The sequence below is a fragment of the Gadus chalcogrammus genome, chromosome 19 (genome assembly GCF_026213295.1).
Source record: "Gadus chalcogrammus isolate NIFS_2021 chromosome 19, NIFS_Gcha_1.0, whole genome shotgun sequence".
Taxonomy (NCBI): Eukaryota; Metazoa; Chordata; class Actinopteri; order Gadiformes; family Gadidae; genus Gadus; species Gadus chalcogrammus.
The window spans coordinates 13617997-13634672 of record NC_079430.1 but is presented as its reverse complement, the minus strand read 5'-3'; the positions used below and the strand labels follow the sequence as shown (position 1 = coordinate 13634672).

The window sequence follows — 16676 nt, the reverse complement described above, 5'->3', positions numbered from 1 at the left end:
TACTCTGGGCTGTTTCCAGCTCCCGTGGTTTCCAACGAAACATGATCAACAAAAAAACAAGGAATTGAAAGCTACTTACAATATGCCTAGGTTACATTAATTTCCCCTGATGGCAGCAATGTTCCACTTTCAGCTGGAATTCACGGTAGGCCTACATCAAAACCACGTGTCTTCTTTAGATTTCAGTTCCCTTTATTTATTCACACAGTTCAGCAGCGGCATTTATTCAGAATCAGAGCCCAAATTAAAGCTGCATTACCCAGCAGAAAAATAGATGCACTATAAATGGTTTTGTAGGGCTATAGCAGTCACGAACATGAGCATAGTTGTGGAAATGCTGGTGTTAGAAAACAAAGTTGACGGGAATTAAAGTGCTGCAAATCTAGCATTAAAGGTTAATTTAAGAAGCTTCTCACCAGTCATTTGTCGCCTGGTCGCAGTGTCGAGTTTTTTTTAAAGTAGTTCACTAGTCGTAGCGTGCAAATAAATTGCAGTGTCAGAATTCTGAGAATTTTGTCAGCATTCAGATTTCTCAGAATTCTCTTACACTGCAAATTAAAGCGCTACTACTAGCAAACTAGTTTCAGCGTGACTGGAGAGAACTTCCTTAAATTAACCTTTAATGCTGGATTTGCATCAACGCTATTGTGTGAATTAGTATGGTTCTCTTTCATGGAAGCCGGAAGTGGGAGATTCCTTATTTTTTTTACCATTGTTTTATTAACAAATTTCTCCTACAGGGGATTGATAAAGTTCTATCTAGACTATTGAACAGAAAGAAACACTTGGTCATACTTTACACACTTTACCACTGAAACATTCAGAAGAGTCACGTGGACGAATCCGTAAATAACTGATTTTTTTCATTGGTTGTTGCGTTAAATCTTACCCAGATACAATAGGGCTATTTTCTGATTGGCTTTTATGTAGCCCCTTTCGTTTTTTGATTGGCTGGTAAGAGGCAGGCTCGACTGAAGACTCCCGAGGCAGCAGGAGATGTACTTGATGAATCCTGTCGATTCCATAGCGAGTGCGGCGCTTCTGCAGATTAATTTAATAATTTTTTACTGGGGCACTGGAGACTTTTACTGGGGCACGTGCCCCAGTAAAAAGGGGCTGACGACGCCTCTGCCTGTAGGCATCCTTAAGGATGGTGCTCAACGCCTACCTGCTCCACAATCAGGTCTATTTAAATCCAGTTCATGGAGCTTTACAAGAGGCCTCTTTATGCAAAGCTCCTCGTATAAAAAAAAATACCCCTTTGTAAAAAGTAAGAGTAACAAGTAACTTGTTCATGGCAAGAGAATCAGGATAACCCAACGATGTTGCAAGCACTGGGACGGCACGCCTCTTCCAACTTTCCTTCTTTCTTTCTTTGACTTTTATGTTTGCTGTAGCTTTCTGCTAAATCTTAAATACATTGCACTTTCTAAAAAGCTTTTTTAACTTTGCCTTTATTTTCTATTTTACCCATTTCTTTGCATATGTTTTTCTTTTACTTATCTATTATTTTATTTTATTGTATGACAATGTTTATATGTGAAGCACTTTGAGTCTGCCTTGTGTATGAAAAGTGCTATATAAATAAAGTTGCCTTGCCTTGCCTTGCCTTTGCCACTAGCTCTTCTTTGCAGGACACACCTGAGTCAGGATGAGACTGATCATGTTCTTGATGATGTCCGGGGGCGGGTGGATATTGTGGGCGCTATGATGGGCTAAGGTCATCTCCCAGGCGTCCACAAACACAACAGCCAGGCCCATGAACATGTTCCTGAGAACCCTGTCGAGCTGCAGCGAGAACCAGTCGCTGTGGTTCAGGCTCATCTCCTTGTCCAGGGCCCTTAAGTTAGGTGACCGGATGATCACCAGGGTGCCGGGGCCCCGGGCCAGGAGCCGTTCAAGCGCCCGGCGGATATGCCGCATGCGGCGGATGTATACCTCCACTGGGAAGGGGCTGAAGTGGGCCCAGAGGCTGAGAGCCACCACGGTGTTGGGGCCTCCAGGCAAGCGGTCCAGCTCATTGGCCACATAGCGGAGCTCGCTGGCTCTGACGGTGGAGAAGCCGATGGGCGGGCCGTGACAGCGGTACTTCAACAGGATGTTGTGTTTACAGTCCACCGCCATGAAGGGCCCTGCCTGCGCTGGGCTGCGCAGGTTGAACTCTTTGGTTTGTAGGAGAGACGGAATGAACGCGGACATTGGAAATGATCAATGGGACATGAGGAATGGCCACAGAATCGTTGGCACAGAGAGATGGGTGTCGGTGCTCACCTGGTACAAACGCTCTGAGGTACTCAAACCACTGCCTCATCGTGGAGTCTCCGTACATATTGATCATCTTGCCAGTCAGGCACTGGGTGATCGATTTGGCGTCAAACTGGCGAACAGGTGTTCCATCGAATGACCTCCAGGAGCCTTTGTAGTAATACCCAGAAGGATTGTACTTGACCGGCCCTGGTTCGATGCTGCGGTTTTTTAATTCTTGGTCATCTAGGATATGAGAATGAAACAAGTGTCACAAGATGAAATACATACAAGTGGGCACCACCACCACATAAGCAACCTCCTCCATTAAGCATAGCAATGATTGTGTACCTATCTTCTTTGGAAGCACATCTATCCGATCCGGTCCTGACTCATGGATGACAACTTTGATGTTAACACGGCTGTGAGTAATAAAAACAAACAAGGATAAAAACATTCCCAAAGTTATAAATGAAGGATAAAGCAGGGTTCAGCGCCTGACCTCTGAAAGAGCAGCGCTTCTTTGTGGGTGACGAGGTCCTTCTTGTAGCCTCCCTTGAAATGGTTGATCCTGGTGTCACAGCTCAGCCGCTTGGGCTTCAAGCAGTACCAGGGCTCTCCGGTGTGGAGGTCTGTGTAGTTGCACAGCGGCTCCTGCGGCCGATTGTGCGGCAGGCACATGTTGCACACGGAGGTCTCAGACCGCTCGCCCGAGCGAAACAGACTCTGGAAGAAGAAGCGGTCGGACCGCTGCTCCCGGAGCCGCCGCAGCACGGCCACCGCCTCGCTGGAGTGCACCATGGTGATCGTCACCTGGGCCGGACCCTCCCACAGCAGGGGGAACAGTGCCGAGTAGGAGCCGTTGAGGTGGTCCACAACCGTGCCCGCCACTCCTGCCCCCAGCTCCGGGGAGTGCAGCCGTGCCACCAGGAAGTCCCCCCCGTAGTGCTTGGGACGGCCCTGGAAGTCCAGCATCTGGACCAGGGCCTCAAGCTGGTCCCCCACACGCCGCTCCCTCCCGCCCTTGGAGGGCAGAATGGCGAACAGGCTGTGGCCGGGGGCGCTGGTCTGGTTGAGCGACGCGGGGGCGGGGGGCTTGGGCCAGTCGATGGCGTCGAGGAGGGCGCGGTCTTCCAGGGCTTCGTCGGGGGTGGGCTCCAAGTGGCTGCAGAAGGTGTGGTTGTTGTACGGAGGGAGGGGCACCTTCTGGGCGAGGACAGTGTGGTTGCTGTTCTGGGGCTGCAAAAGCATAGACGCTGTGTTGTAACTCAGGTTCTGAGGAGGGCCTGTTTAAAGTGAGGCTGAACGCGCCATCAGGTAGTGTTGATAACTAAAGCACAACTTGTAGACAGCCTTTTGCCTTCATGTTGCTGTGGACGGGCAGTTTGCGCACTCTGTTTGCGGAGCATTCATCTTTTAGCGATGCGGACACGAGACAAATACGTTTTTTCAGCCAAAACAGAGGGACGGAATTAATTTAGTTTGGGTTGTGCTTGCTCACACACTCATTCATCACCTCTCCACTAGCCATCGTTTGGGGAGGTTTATATGGAGTTAGAATCATGCCAAAACCCCACACACACGCAAAACGTGTTTTACTTAAGCACAACGATTCACACACACACAAAACGTGTTTTACTCACGCACCACGATTCACACACACGCTCAGTGTGGTTTGCAAACACAAAACATAATTCACAAACTAATGCATTTTGCTTCAGAAACAAAAACATTATGTTTTACACATACAAAGAAACATATTTCTTCAATTACAAAAAGATATCCTCCAAGTACAAACTAAAATCTCTCAAGAACAAGCAAAAATGTTTCAAGTACAAAAAAAAATCCTTCAAGTACACAAACAATTCGACAAGTACGGAACGCTGAAAGTTGCGCGTGGATCTGAAGGCATTTGCGCGTGGATCAGCAAGGCGGAAAATGAGTGCCAAAAGTCACGTGACAAACAAATGTCCTGTTATTCACACTACACAACAGCAGGAGGCGCTGTTCCGGCAAAACCACACGGATTCCGTACGGTTTCCGTGCGGTTTAGCACTTTTACCGCGCCATTCTAGGGCCAGTTAGTGGCCTTCTTGGCTTTCCATAGAATCCACACATGGTTGGCCGGCATCAAATAAAGATTTTGGGGAGAAAAAAGATCGTCCTGGCGGCCTTAAACTGACTCAACAGCGCCACCTTAAACTTTCTTATCTAACGCGGGCCGCATGGTTCTTGTTGAACAAGCGCCTGACAGTCTCTCCGTCCTGTCTCCCCACACTGTCTTTTATGTTTCTTGGACGGAATGTAACTGGTTCATTTCACTGCAATGTATTGTGTATGTGACAAATAAAATCTGAATCAGAATAACCTGCTGTTGTGTAGTGTGAATCACAGGACATTTGTTTGTCACGTGACTTTTGGCACTAATTTTCCGCCTTACTCATCCACGCGCAAATGTCTTCAGATCCACGTGCAACTTTCAGCGTTCCGTACTTGTAGAATTGTTTTGTGTACTTCAAGGATTTTTTTTTGTACTTGGAAGATATCTTTTTGTAATTGAAGAAATATGTTTCTTTGTATGTGTAAAACATACTGTAATTGTTTCTGAAGCAAAATGCATTAGTTTGTGAATGATGTTTTGTATTTGCAAACAACACTGAGCGTGTGTGTGAATCGTTGTGCGTGAGTAAAACACGTTTTGCGTACGTGTGTGGGGTTTTGGCATGATTCTAACTCCATAGGTTTATGGCGAATACCAGTTGCATGCATCACCGAGGTGGATGCTACACACTGGTAGAGGAGGAGGTGGGATTTCCCCCAAAAAACACACTCTCAATTAGGGCTGTCCCTTTATATTCGATATTCGAATATGCATTTCAATATGATGGGCAATATCAGCATTCGAATATGTATAATCTAATTGGTTTTTAAAATGCCATGATGTGTAGCGCATTTTTTACCGTCTATGATTAGACTGCTTGGTTTTTATTTCATTGTTTGCCATCTCATCCAGCAGTAAGTTGAATATTGATAAAGAACATTATAATGTCTGTTTCAGACTGTTTTTGTAAAATATTTTAACTAAATAAAATGATCTTATAGTTTACTAACAGTTAGTTGAATGAATGAAGTATTGAATAGACAGAGATTTATTAGATAGGCCTACCTAATAAACCGTTGGAACACACAAGACCGGAAACATAGCAACGCGGGTAAACAAACCCAGAGAAGCCCAATCCCTATGAGAGCTCCCCGCGCTACGGCCATCCGGAGGCGCACAGAGCTTTTGGCCGTGATATTATGCATACAAATATTATATTATATATAGAGCTCCGGGAGTCGCAAACGGCAACATTCACTTTCTCCTCCATGCTGCAGGTCACCCCGGACTGCACTGCACTGAGTTTGACGGTTGAACGCTGATCGGCTGTTACGTTACACATGTGACTCAGTGGCCACGCTGTTGAACGCTGGTTGGCTTTCATCACGCGAAATTCGCGTCAAAGTTCAAATATTTCAACTCGAGCTAATTTGTCGCGCCACAAATCCTCGTGAAAGCCCTCGCCTGTGCACGGCGAAAGTGTGGCGCGATAAATCAGAACTTGTCGCCGGTTTTCTCTCGCGAAAAATTCGCCCGATACGCATCCATACGTTCACTTTGTATGGGATCCTGTCGCCCCGTCGCATTTGGTGTGAACACACAGTTAAACTTTGCCGCGACATACGCGTGATGACAGCCAATCAGCGTTCAACAGCGTGGCCACTGAGTGACGTGCGCAACGTAACAGCCAATCAGTTTTCAACCGGCCAACCGTTCCCTGCAGTGCAGTCCGGGCTGAACCGCAGCATGGAGGAGAAAGTGATTGTTGCCGTTTGCGACTCCCCATGCTCTATATAGAATAGTATATAATATAATTGTATTGTATTGTATACATAATATCACGGCCAAAAGCTCTGTGCGCCTCCGGATGGCCGTAGCGCGGAGAGCGCTACGGGAGGGTTTACCTACGTTGCTATGGTTACCAGTCTTGTGTGTTCCAACGGTTTATTAGGTATCTAAATCTCTTTGTAATCAATACTTCATTCATTGCCATTTCCGTGGTCATTACAGTATTATGAATAGACTGCGTGGAGAAAGTTAAAGCTGTTACTGTAGTCGATAAAGTCTATAAATTCAACCCCCGACTGGTTGAAGGATTTCGGGTGGCTAGTTTATGATGCTAAGTCTATACATTTTGTAAGGAAGCCCCATCGGCAATGGCTCCTCTCTGTTTATAACGGGGAACCCTAATCTGAAACGCGATGCTGTGGTGAAACACATCGAGTCCACTAGGCATTCTCGCTGTCCCGATTTCTATATAAATCGCACCCAGTCCCAGCCCAATAACCCTGGTACGGTGGAAGCCGAAATTGGTGCTGTTTTGTGTAGCCTAAATGTAATCTTGTCTATTTATTTGTCTTAATTTTGCTTTAGTAAATTGGTGCTGTTGGTGTGTGCAATTTCTGCACGCTAATAAATGTTCTAAACAAAAACCTATTGTGCCCCCATTTTTTTTTCTGTGCTCCTACATTTTTTAACTTAGGGGCACGAGTGCTCCTGAAAAAAAAAGTTAGTGTAGAGACGAAATTCATTGACCACAAAACAAACACATTTATCAGTATATAACACAAGGAGTTCAAAGGCCCAGCTCTCAAGGTGTTCAGTGTCTATGAACAACGGAAAGGGGTCTGGTCACAGCAGGTGGGGCTTAAATAGTCAGTGGCAGGGCAGGGAGTGATTAACTGATTGGCATGGGCTAATTAGGAAAATGTGGACAAATAAAGGGGCGCGGCTATGGGTCTGAGATGATGAGGGAAACGGATAATCTTCCAAACAAGTTGCTTGATATTCGATATCCGTTAAAACTTGGTTTTTCCTCAAAAGGCACAGCCCTACTCTGCATAGCGCCTTGAGTGCCTTCCAAAGTGTGATAAATTAAAAGACTGGCTGTTATTAAGGTGTATTTTTTATGTTAATTCAGTAGGGGCAGCAGCAAATTGCAATGCAAAATATAATTAAGGACAACCAGGGGTGGACTGGCCATCTGGCATACCGGGCATCGTCCCGGTGGGCCGTTGACCCAATGTGGGCCGGTCCGGTCCGCTATGTTTTCTTTTTTCCTCTCTCTCTAAATTCCCTCCAATTGGGCCGGCCAATGGGCTACAGAGGGTTAGCGGTGTGTTGCCAGCATCGACGCATATTATTGGTCTATGTTTGTCATTGTCAATCAATCATGGGCTGACTGGCTCAGGGAGTCCTGGCAGTGCTGTCAATCACAACACAAACCAGGGTGGGCGGGACCTCATGGCATGGGCCGGAGTCGCGGGAGCCGGTACGGAGCTGAAAACGCCCGGGTGGTGCTGAAAAACGGCGACATAAGCCTCTGGCGATGGAAGTTAAATGTTCAAAATTGACAGACCTATTTGGTGCCGGTGTAAGTACCATATCGGCTCGGCTTCCAGATCGGCTCGGGGTCCGTCGTCTGCTGATTACGTTACACAATATCATTGGCTGTACGATTGAATGGGCGTACATTGCGATTGGCTGTACGTCGGACATTTGTAATTGGCTGTTTTGTGCTGTAGCTCTGGCTGTAGTCATAGCAACCACGAGTCAACAGCGAACACATGTGTGAGCGCGAGTAGGTCTATGTCTAGTTTCGGTTTGTGTTGCCAGATTGGGCATATGTCCCGTTTTTCCAGCCTAACGTGATTCAAAGTAGCCATTTTCATATTGATGTTAATTTCAAACATCTGCATATCTTTTAAGTTCAATTAACAGTTATGCAGGTAGGCCTTGGGGCTCTTTGGAGACTTAAGTCATCCTTCATGACAGATAAATTTGTCACCAAGTGTCACTACATCAAAAAAGGCTACATGGCTATTGGCTACATATACTTGTCAGTACACAGATACTGAGTACAAGTTCTGTTTGCAGTTTTTTTGCAAGTCATGAATTTGGTGAGGAGTGTAGCTGGCTGGCTGCGGACGAGGAAGTACGTTTTTGTAACCATAAATAGAGAATACAATTTTTTTTACCTATAGCCGTTTGAAAAGTCTAAGACATGAATTACAGGTCTGAATAGATATGCATTCTCATGCGTGTTTGTGCACATGTAAACATACATGTGCACATACACGTATATGAGAATGCGTATATATTTAAACCTGTAATTCATGTCTTAGACTTTCATACAGCTATAGATAATATATTTTTTCAATTCTCTATTTATGGTTTCATAATGACTGAGTCACCGTTAAAACAAATGAGTTTCAGCTCTAATGCTGCTACTGTCTGTAATATGTTTCTATTTAGATTATTTGTCGAGATATTTTGTTATTATTGTCCGAGTCTGGTTTTAACTAATTACCCCAAAAGATTTTCACAGTCACAGACTAAAAACTGCAAGAGAGAATTTAGCGTTGGATCAAGTGTGATATTTAACAAGGGTTTTATAGATCTGTAGATATGGGGGATGGAGATGCAGCGACCACAGGAGGTCCGTTAACTTCCTGTTCGGGTTTCACATCTGTTTTGTCAGCAGCACCAGAGACACAAACTTGAAAAACAAAAACAGTAAAAAGCGACAACTGCTATTTACAGTGTTGTACTATTATTGGATGGATGTACTTGATTAAATTGTTTTAATCAAGTACATACAGGCTTCTTCCCGTTCATCTCGTCCCACCCCTAGTGCTGATAATGTAGTGGGCTGGTCTGGACAGAAAATGCCAGGGCTGACTTTCTGTCCCAGTCCACCCCTGAGGACAACAAATTGTAGTGTTAAGCTAAATGTCACTTGGTAACACACACACTTATGACCAATGCAACACTAACCTCCAGAGTGAGAATGTTGCGCCACAGGAAGATGAGACCAGAGAGTGCGAGGAGAAGGAAGATGACGGCACTTCTGGGCAGACGTCGACACACGGGGACCCCCTTCGGTCGCCCAGGGTTAGCTGCCGCTTTGTGTTCCTCGGTCATCATGGTGGTTGTAGTGTCAGAGCCTATGTAAAAATAAATGGGAAGTGCTGCCAGCTGGTCTGTCTATCTATCTATGTTGACACACACACCGGTTTGATGGGTCGTATGCTTGCGGTTTGACTCTGAAAGCTTCAACGTGGCTATATTTTGCTCGTCAACTTTGTCATGGAAAAAAGGTGTTGACTAACCTTTTTTGTCATATTTGTCGTTTATATCAATCTACCAGCCTACCTAGTGGACTGAAGTTAACGTTGCTCATCTATCTGCGCACTTGTGGAGACTAGTGAAGTCTCCATGAGGTTTCTGCTCATTGTCATAAGGCTGGGCGATATGGACCAAAACTCATAGCTCGTTTGTTAGAATGGCGATGTACAATATTATAACGATATTTTGAACAAAACGGGTAAAGTGTGTAGTTTTAACTTCACGCCACAAGAATTCACCATTAACCATTTATTTAGGTTTAGTTTTTTTTTTTTGCTCAACGAAGCACAGCTGTGCTTTAACAACAGATATAAAACAATAGTGGTGCCTGTTTGAAACATGTCAAGTATTATAAAAAAAAATAAAAAACTGCATTGCAACAGTGCAAATAGCCTACACTTATAGGCATAATGTGCAAATAACAACAAATGTAAAACAGGCTGACCCAAAAACAGGCCTATGGCTTCACAGTATAACATTAATCATGCGGTAGAGTACGGTGATAACATATTCTGGACTCTTTGCTGCATTGGGGGAAGGGGACAGTGCAAACTATTTCTGATGTGACCCTCCTCGTTAAATCTCCAACACAACACAGGCCCTGGGCACTGACTAGGGGGTCCCCGCTGCTGGCTGTATCTAAAGCATCCTTGTGGTCCCCTATCCTGACTCTTGTCTGTTTCTCTCGTTCGGATCCCCACCCCCCTGTGAGTATACATTAACATCGGATAGTGCAGGGGCCTGTTGGCTCTGAGGCTGTTGTGCTATGGGAGGGAACACGTGGGGCGGAGCTTGGGGAAAGAATGTTTGTGGCGGGGCACGCTGGACCACTGGTGCCATCGCACTCGGCTTTGCGCCTACTTACCAATCCATTTGACCTGATGCTGCTGTCCCTCTCTGTGGTTCAGGATCCCTGCTGCTTCCTTCTTCTGATAAACCTGTGTTGTAGGGTGGTGGATGTGCCTTGCAATGTGGTGATTCTACTTCTTTAACAAACCCGCTAACCAGTGTGGTAGAAATTAATGATTATATTCTATGGTAAACTATGATTATTATTAGGCCTGTATATCTTAATGGTAGAAAAACACACGGTGCCTGGGAGTCTGGGGTCAGAACAGATGGTGGAACCCATGATAGGAGCAGGAAGCTATGGGGTTAATGCGTGCTGACCTCAGACTGGTGTCCAAAATTATTTTGTTGATAATGTGGTTAGACAAACTCATGGTTGATTGTGGGTGGAAACCTCGAACAAAGAAACTGTTGTGCGTGTGTGTGGATAAGAAGAAGCTGAGATCTTTTGTCAATACTTGCTCCGGGAATCCACTACACCTGTTCCCTTGCTGCCTTTTCTCTCTGCCTCCGTAGCCCTCCGTCCTTTCTGAACAATGCCAATACTATATTATCTCCTTTCCCTTTTCGCTAGAGCCTTCTTTCCTTTTTTTCTTATGCTTGTAGTTTTTTGTCATTACTTCCATCTCCCCACACAGTACTGAATCAAACGTTGCCTCTTTTGGCCATATTGTGTCTGTCTTAGCTATTCTCTTCTCTTACATTTTTTCTACCAGATATTTCTGCTGCTGTTGACAGTGTGGTTGTTTTCCTATGTATGCCGTTTTCCCGGCTTAAAGATATGTATGACTTTCATTTTTTTTATTAAATTGACCATTTTACTTAGCACTTCTGACTAATACCGTCCAAAGAGGCGGTATTTCAGAAAAAAAAAAGAATAAACCTTCTGACTTGGCAGGCCTTCTCATCAGAGAGGATATTATCAGTTTGAACTATCAATAAAAGTTCAGAAAAACAAATCACCTCGACAAGAGGAACTCTTGATGGTTGTGGATTATAGTTGGATAGTGGATTGCAGAATTTAACACCATAGTCCAAGGGCGTAACCATGGTTTAGACATTGGGGGGGTCCAATTTTTTATTATTATTTGTTAAGTGCATTGCCTACAATTCTATATTTATATATGAAAATGTGGACATTTAGAACATAGTTTCGAGGACTACATTGACCATTTGAATTCACATCTAAAGGAATAGTGTAATAATGTAATGTCTGCCCCGCCCCCCCCCCCCACACACACACACACACACATACACACACACTTTGTTTTGGTTAGCTGCTTACTGACCTTAAACACACCTACCAATTACAATTATGCTCTTCCAGTAGTACTGTAGCAAAAAGGATAGCTTCCAATGGAAAAATAGCACATACCCATTGTTCAGTTGGCCTTGCAACACATATTAAGATATCAAGGAGACTCGTAGAGACGTGACTGCATGGTATGAACTCCGTTCTTTTAATGGCCTCCCCCCACTCGTTGCCTAGGTTACATGTATACAGAACGTTCCAACGTATTACCGTATTACCTCTAATACTACATCCCCCTTTCTGACTTAAGGATGCTGTCTTAGAAAATGCATAACAAAACAATAAAACTCCTGTTAATAAAACATTAATTATTTCTTTCACTCCTCTTGAGAGTTAAACTAAACACTTGCATCTTTTCAAGCAAACAGGTTTTTAAACTAAGACTGTTTTATGTTAATCTCAAACTTTTAACCTTTATGTCAGTCTTACTGGAACTATGAAATCATGTCAAATGTAAACAGTTGCATTTTCAATTTCAACAAATAGATACTCTAACAAGCATCAACAACATTTACAACATTTGCACATCACTTTCTCTTTTCTCTTCAGTCATGGACTTAGTCTTTTAGGTACAGTCATAGTCTTTTAGGTACACTGGTGGTACTCTCACTCTGGAAGGGACAGGTCCTTCTTTTACTGGTGTCTGCTGCCCCGAGTCACAAGGATTTGCAGGTGTGACAGGTGTGTTCACCGCAGTGGATGCACCATCCTCAGGTAAGTCGGTGCGTGTTGCTGGTGCAATAGGGGTGGGCGAGAGATGGTACCTGTTTCTTCGCAACGTGCCCCTAGGTGTCTCCACATTGTAGGATCTTGGAGTGCCTGCATTTGACACCACTGTGCCTCTCTCAAGGATGTCCTTGACCCACACATGGTCACCTTGTCGGAGGAGTGGCAGGTTTCGAGCTCTGTGACGACGGTCGTAGTTCAGTTTCTGCTTCTGTCTGTATGCTTGTTCAATTATTTTTAGACTGTTCATGTCTGTCCAGCCCGGGTTAAGCTGAGATGGGATGACAGGGACAGGTGTTCTAATGTTTCTGCCCATGAGGAGCTCTGCTGGACTGTGTCCGTTCGCCAGAGGAGCGGCCCGGTAGGCCATGAGGCCAAGGTAAGGGTCACTGGATTTCTTCAGGATACCCTTGATTGTCCTAACGGCCCGCTCGGCCTCACCGTTGCTTTGTGGGAAGTGGGGGCTGGATGTGACATGACTGAAACCCCACTCTCGTGCAAACTTCCTGAAGTACTCGGATGCAAATTGTGGCCCATTGTCTGAGCGCACCACATCTGGTATGCCATGACGTGCAAATATGGATTTGAAGTGCTCCACCACCGCCTCAGATGTTGTATAAGTGAGTTTGGCTACTTCAAAGAATCTGGAAAAATAGTCTACAATGACCAGATAGTGCTTATTATTTTCTGTCTGAAATAGATCTGCCCCCACAGTGGACCATGGTCTTGCTGGGAACTCAGTGGGTTGCAGTGTTTCTCTAAAGTTGGTTCTCTCCCGACTGCAAACATCACAGTTCTCTATCAGTTGTGTCAGGTCTTTGCTAAGGCCTGGCCACCACACAGATTGCTTGGCCCTCTCTCTGCATTTAGTGAGTCCCAGGTGGCCCTCATGCAGTTTGTTCAGCATCTCTGCTCTAAGTGACACTGGAATTACTATTCTACAGCCGTAAAGTAGCAAACCCTCATTAACTGTTAGCTCACCTGAGAACGGCAGGTAGGGACGGAATGCTGTTTGTATGGAGAATTTATCAGGCCAGCCCTCCTTGCAGTATCTCTTCAGTGTGTGGGATACAGTGTCTTTGTCCTGATGTGTTTCTATTTCTTTAAGTCTTTTGTCTGTAGCTGGCAGGTTTGCCATCACAGTGTCCACGTACAGGCTCACCTCTTCTTCCTGTAAGCCCTCCGCTGTGTTCTCGATTGGCGCTCTGGAGAGCACGTCAGCGGTGGCGATGTCCTTGCCTGGCACATGTGAGATGGTGTAAGAGAACCTCATCAGCCGCATACGTAGACGCTGTATGCGAGGTGGCAGTTCATCCAGACTCTTTGAGCCTAGCAGGGGAACCAAAGGCTTGTGATCTGTCTCTACGTGGAAGTCCTTTCCTATAAGGAACTCTGCAAATCTCTCACAGGCCCATGTTGTGGCTAAAGCTTCTTTTTCGATTTGAGCATACCGCTGTTCCGTGTTGCTCAGGGCTCTCGAAGCATATGCCACCGGCTTCCAGTCTTTTCCATTTCGTCGCTGGAGGAGAACAGCACCCATGCCGTATGAAGATGAATCTGCTGAGACAAGTGTGTCTGCATTTGGGTCATACAAGGCAAGACCCGGCGGTGTTGTAAGCTCAGCCTTAATCTGTTCAAAGGCTTGCTGCTGTTGTGGACCCCAGGCCCACATGTTTGATTTCCTCAATAGATCTCTGAGAGGGCGCGTTTTCTCCGCCAGGTGAGGCAGGAATTTTCCCAGATGATTGGTCATTCCCAAGAAGCGCCTCACCTCACTGACGTTACTGGGCTCTGCCATGGCTTTCACAGCGCCCACCTTGTCAGGGTCTGCACTGACTCCAGTGGCGTCGATAAGTTGTCCCAGGAACTTTATCCTGCTCTTTGAGAAGTCACATTTGTCATTGAGTGTCACCCCTGCCTCCTGCAGACGTGTCAATGTCTTCCTTAGCCTCTCATCATGCTCACTCTGCGTGGCACCCCATATGAGCACATCGTCCATCTGACATACAACACCTTCCAGGCCCTCCAGGATACGAGACATGCGTTTTTGGAAGTGCTCTGGAGCGGACGAAATTCCAAAACAGAGACGGTTGTAGCAGTACCGCCCAAATGGTGTTATGAAGGTGGTGAGAAGAGAGGATTCTTCGGACAGCGGAATCTGCCAGAATCCAGCATTGGCATCGAGTTTAGAAAAGATCTTGGCTCCTGCAAGCTGTCCTAAAGTGTGCTCAACAGATGGTAGCGGATGCTTCTCCCTCATCACTGACCTGTTCAGCTCCGTGAGGTCGGTGCAAATCCTGACTCTGCCAGAGCTCTTGGGCACCACAACCATGGGTGCACACCATGCTGTAGGCTCCTCCACCTTTGAAATCACTCCTTGCTGCTCCATGCGAGTGAGCTCTTCTCTCACCTTTGGCATGAGTGGGAGGGATATGCGTCGCGGGGTCGAGAGAGAAAAGGGCTTTGCTCCAGGCTTCAGCACAATGGTGTACTCTCCCTCCATTTTCCCTAGTCCAGAGAAAAGATTTGGAAACTCTCTTTTCACAGTCTCTTTAGTATCCAGGCCTATGTTATTCACACGAGCAACCAGTTGAAGTGTCATGGCGGCTAGTCCACCCAGGAGTGGCGTACGTAGCCCATCAACAACATAAACTTCCTCTTGTGTGCTTTTGTTACCCTTACTGAGAGTAGCTGTAAATTTTCCATTCACCTTTAATGCTGTCCCTCCTGGTCCATAAAGAGTCTTTGTGGCTCTGGAAAGTTTGCTGAACTGGCCCTGGGTGTACAACTTTGCTGGGATTGCAGTGACATCTGCTCCAGTGTCTATCTTAAACACTGATTTTTGATTGTCCACCCTAACCTCTGTCATCCATGGGCAGGCACCTGTGGACTCCACAGAGCCCAAGAACGCGACGTCCTCATCGCTGTATTCCTCATCGCTGCCTTCCTCAGTCACTGCAGCTACATGAACTCCCGGTTTCTTTTTAGCTTGGCAGACTCTAGCATAATGTCCTTTCTTTCGGCACTGGTTACACACAGCCTCTCTAGCTGGACACTGCTGCGGATGATGCCCTCGTGTGTCCCCGCATCTGTTACATTGTGTTTGTCTTTCCAGTGTCTTTTTATGAAATGTCTGCCTATCTCGCTGCATGCTTTGCTTTGAGCCGCTGCGCTGCCACGATTGCATACTGTCTAGCTGAGTGCTACTGGCTTCTGCTTTAAAGTTTGTTTTTAGCATTTCAAGTTGCTTCTTTACCTGCTCACTGTCTTCACTTCTGACACCATGTTCAGTTGGCCTTGCAACACATATTAAGATATCAAGGAGACTCGTAGAGACGTGACTGCATGGTATGAACTCCGTTCTTTTAATGGCCTCCCCCCACTCGTTGCCTAGGTTACATGTATACAGAACGTTCCAACGTATTACCGTATTACCTCTAATACTACACCCATGACCACATGTCATTATGTTATCAGAAGAACAGTGGCTGACCTTCGTTATCATTTTGGTCTATATATTCTGCTTGTATTAGAAGTAGGCTACTTTTATGTATTGCTGACATGTAGGCCCAGGTTATAAACAATGTTGTAAGGCTGTCTAGTCTCATATTCAAAATTCTCACCTTATCACCTGCATGTCCAGAGCATGTCCCTGTCTGGCCACTGCTTTCAGCATGCCTGTCAAGTTACTTACTGTCTGAAAAAAACTGCGTATGCTTGGCTGTTGGTCCAGTTTCTTCTGCTTTTTAGGTAACCTCAAATCCTCCATTACTGAACTTTACTTTCTTGGCTCTCACTGAAGAAAGAGTGTGGGGTAACCATGACAACGCAGAAAGTCGCGAGGTGGTTTCAAACTAAATCGCACAAGTGTACAATTAGGAGGGGGGATTCACACACTCAACAAACGGAAATTAATTGAAAATAAATAAGACATAACCAGTGATGTTGATAGGTTTTCAATGTAGTGAGTCCCCGGGACCCACAGGTGGCGAGTTGGGTGGGTCCCTGAGAAATTCAATGGGTCCCGACTCCCCAGTTTAAAAAATGTGTTTCTTTTTTATTATTATTCTATTTCTTAAATTAAATTAATAGTGTTAAACTCCTTGATGGTGGTATGATATGGTTAGAGCTGGAGTAATCAACCGTTCATGTTTAACACTAGAAACGCCGGGCCATTTTTACTTACTCCTAGCGCCGCAAGAGGGGTCAAATGACCCCTAAGTCATTTTAATGAGAGGCTGTGCATTTGCACATAATGATCACTAGGTGGTGCCAATGAGCTATTCATGCCTGAGCGCCACATTTGTGTGTGTGTGT

At 45.5% G+C, this 16676-nt stretch overlaps 2 protein-coding genes across 2 annotated transcripts in view; one reads left to right on the top strand and one right to left on the bottom strand.

Annotated features, from left to right (window-relative positions):
• Positions 1 to 16676, top strand: part of srr (serine racemase) — a 90490-nt gene that overhangs the window by 49477 nt on the left and 24337 nt on the right. The gene's annotated exons all lie outside the window — the stretch shown is intronic.
• Positions 468 to 11544, bottom strand: LOC130372345 (NXPE family member 3-like). Its single transcript, XM_056578319.1, has 5 exons — positions 9122 to 11544; positions 2747 to 3483; positions 2596 to 2666; positions 2272 to 2490; positions 468 to 2162 (listed from the first exon to the last, which is right to left on the bottom strand). The coding sequence occupies exons 1-5, from the start codon at positions 9269 to 9271 to the stop codon at positions 1618 to 1620; spliced, it is 1722 nt and encodes a 573-aa protein (XP_056434294.1). The 5' UTR covers positions 9272 to 11544; the 3' UTR covers positions 468 to 1617.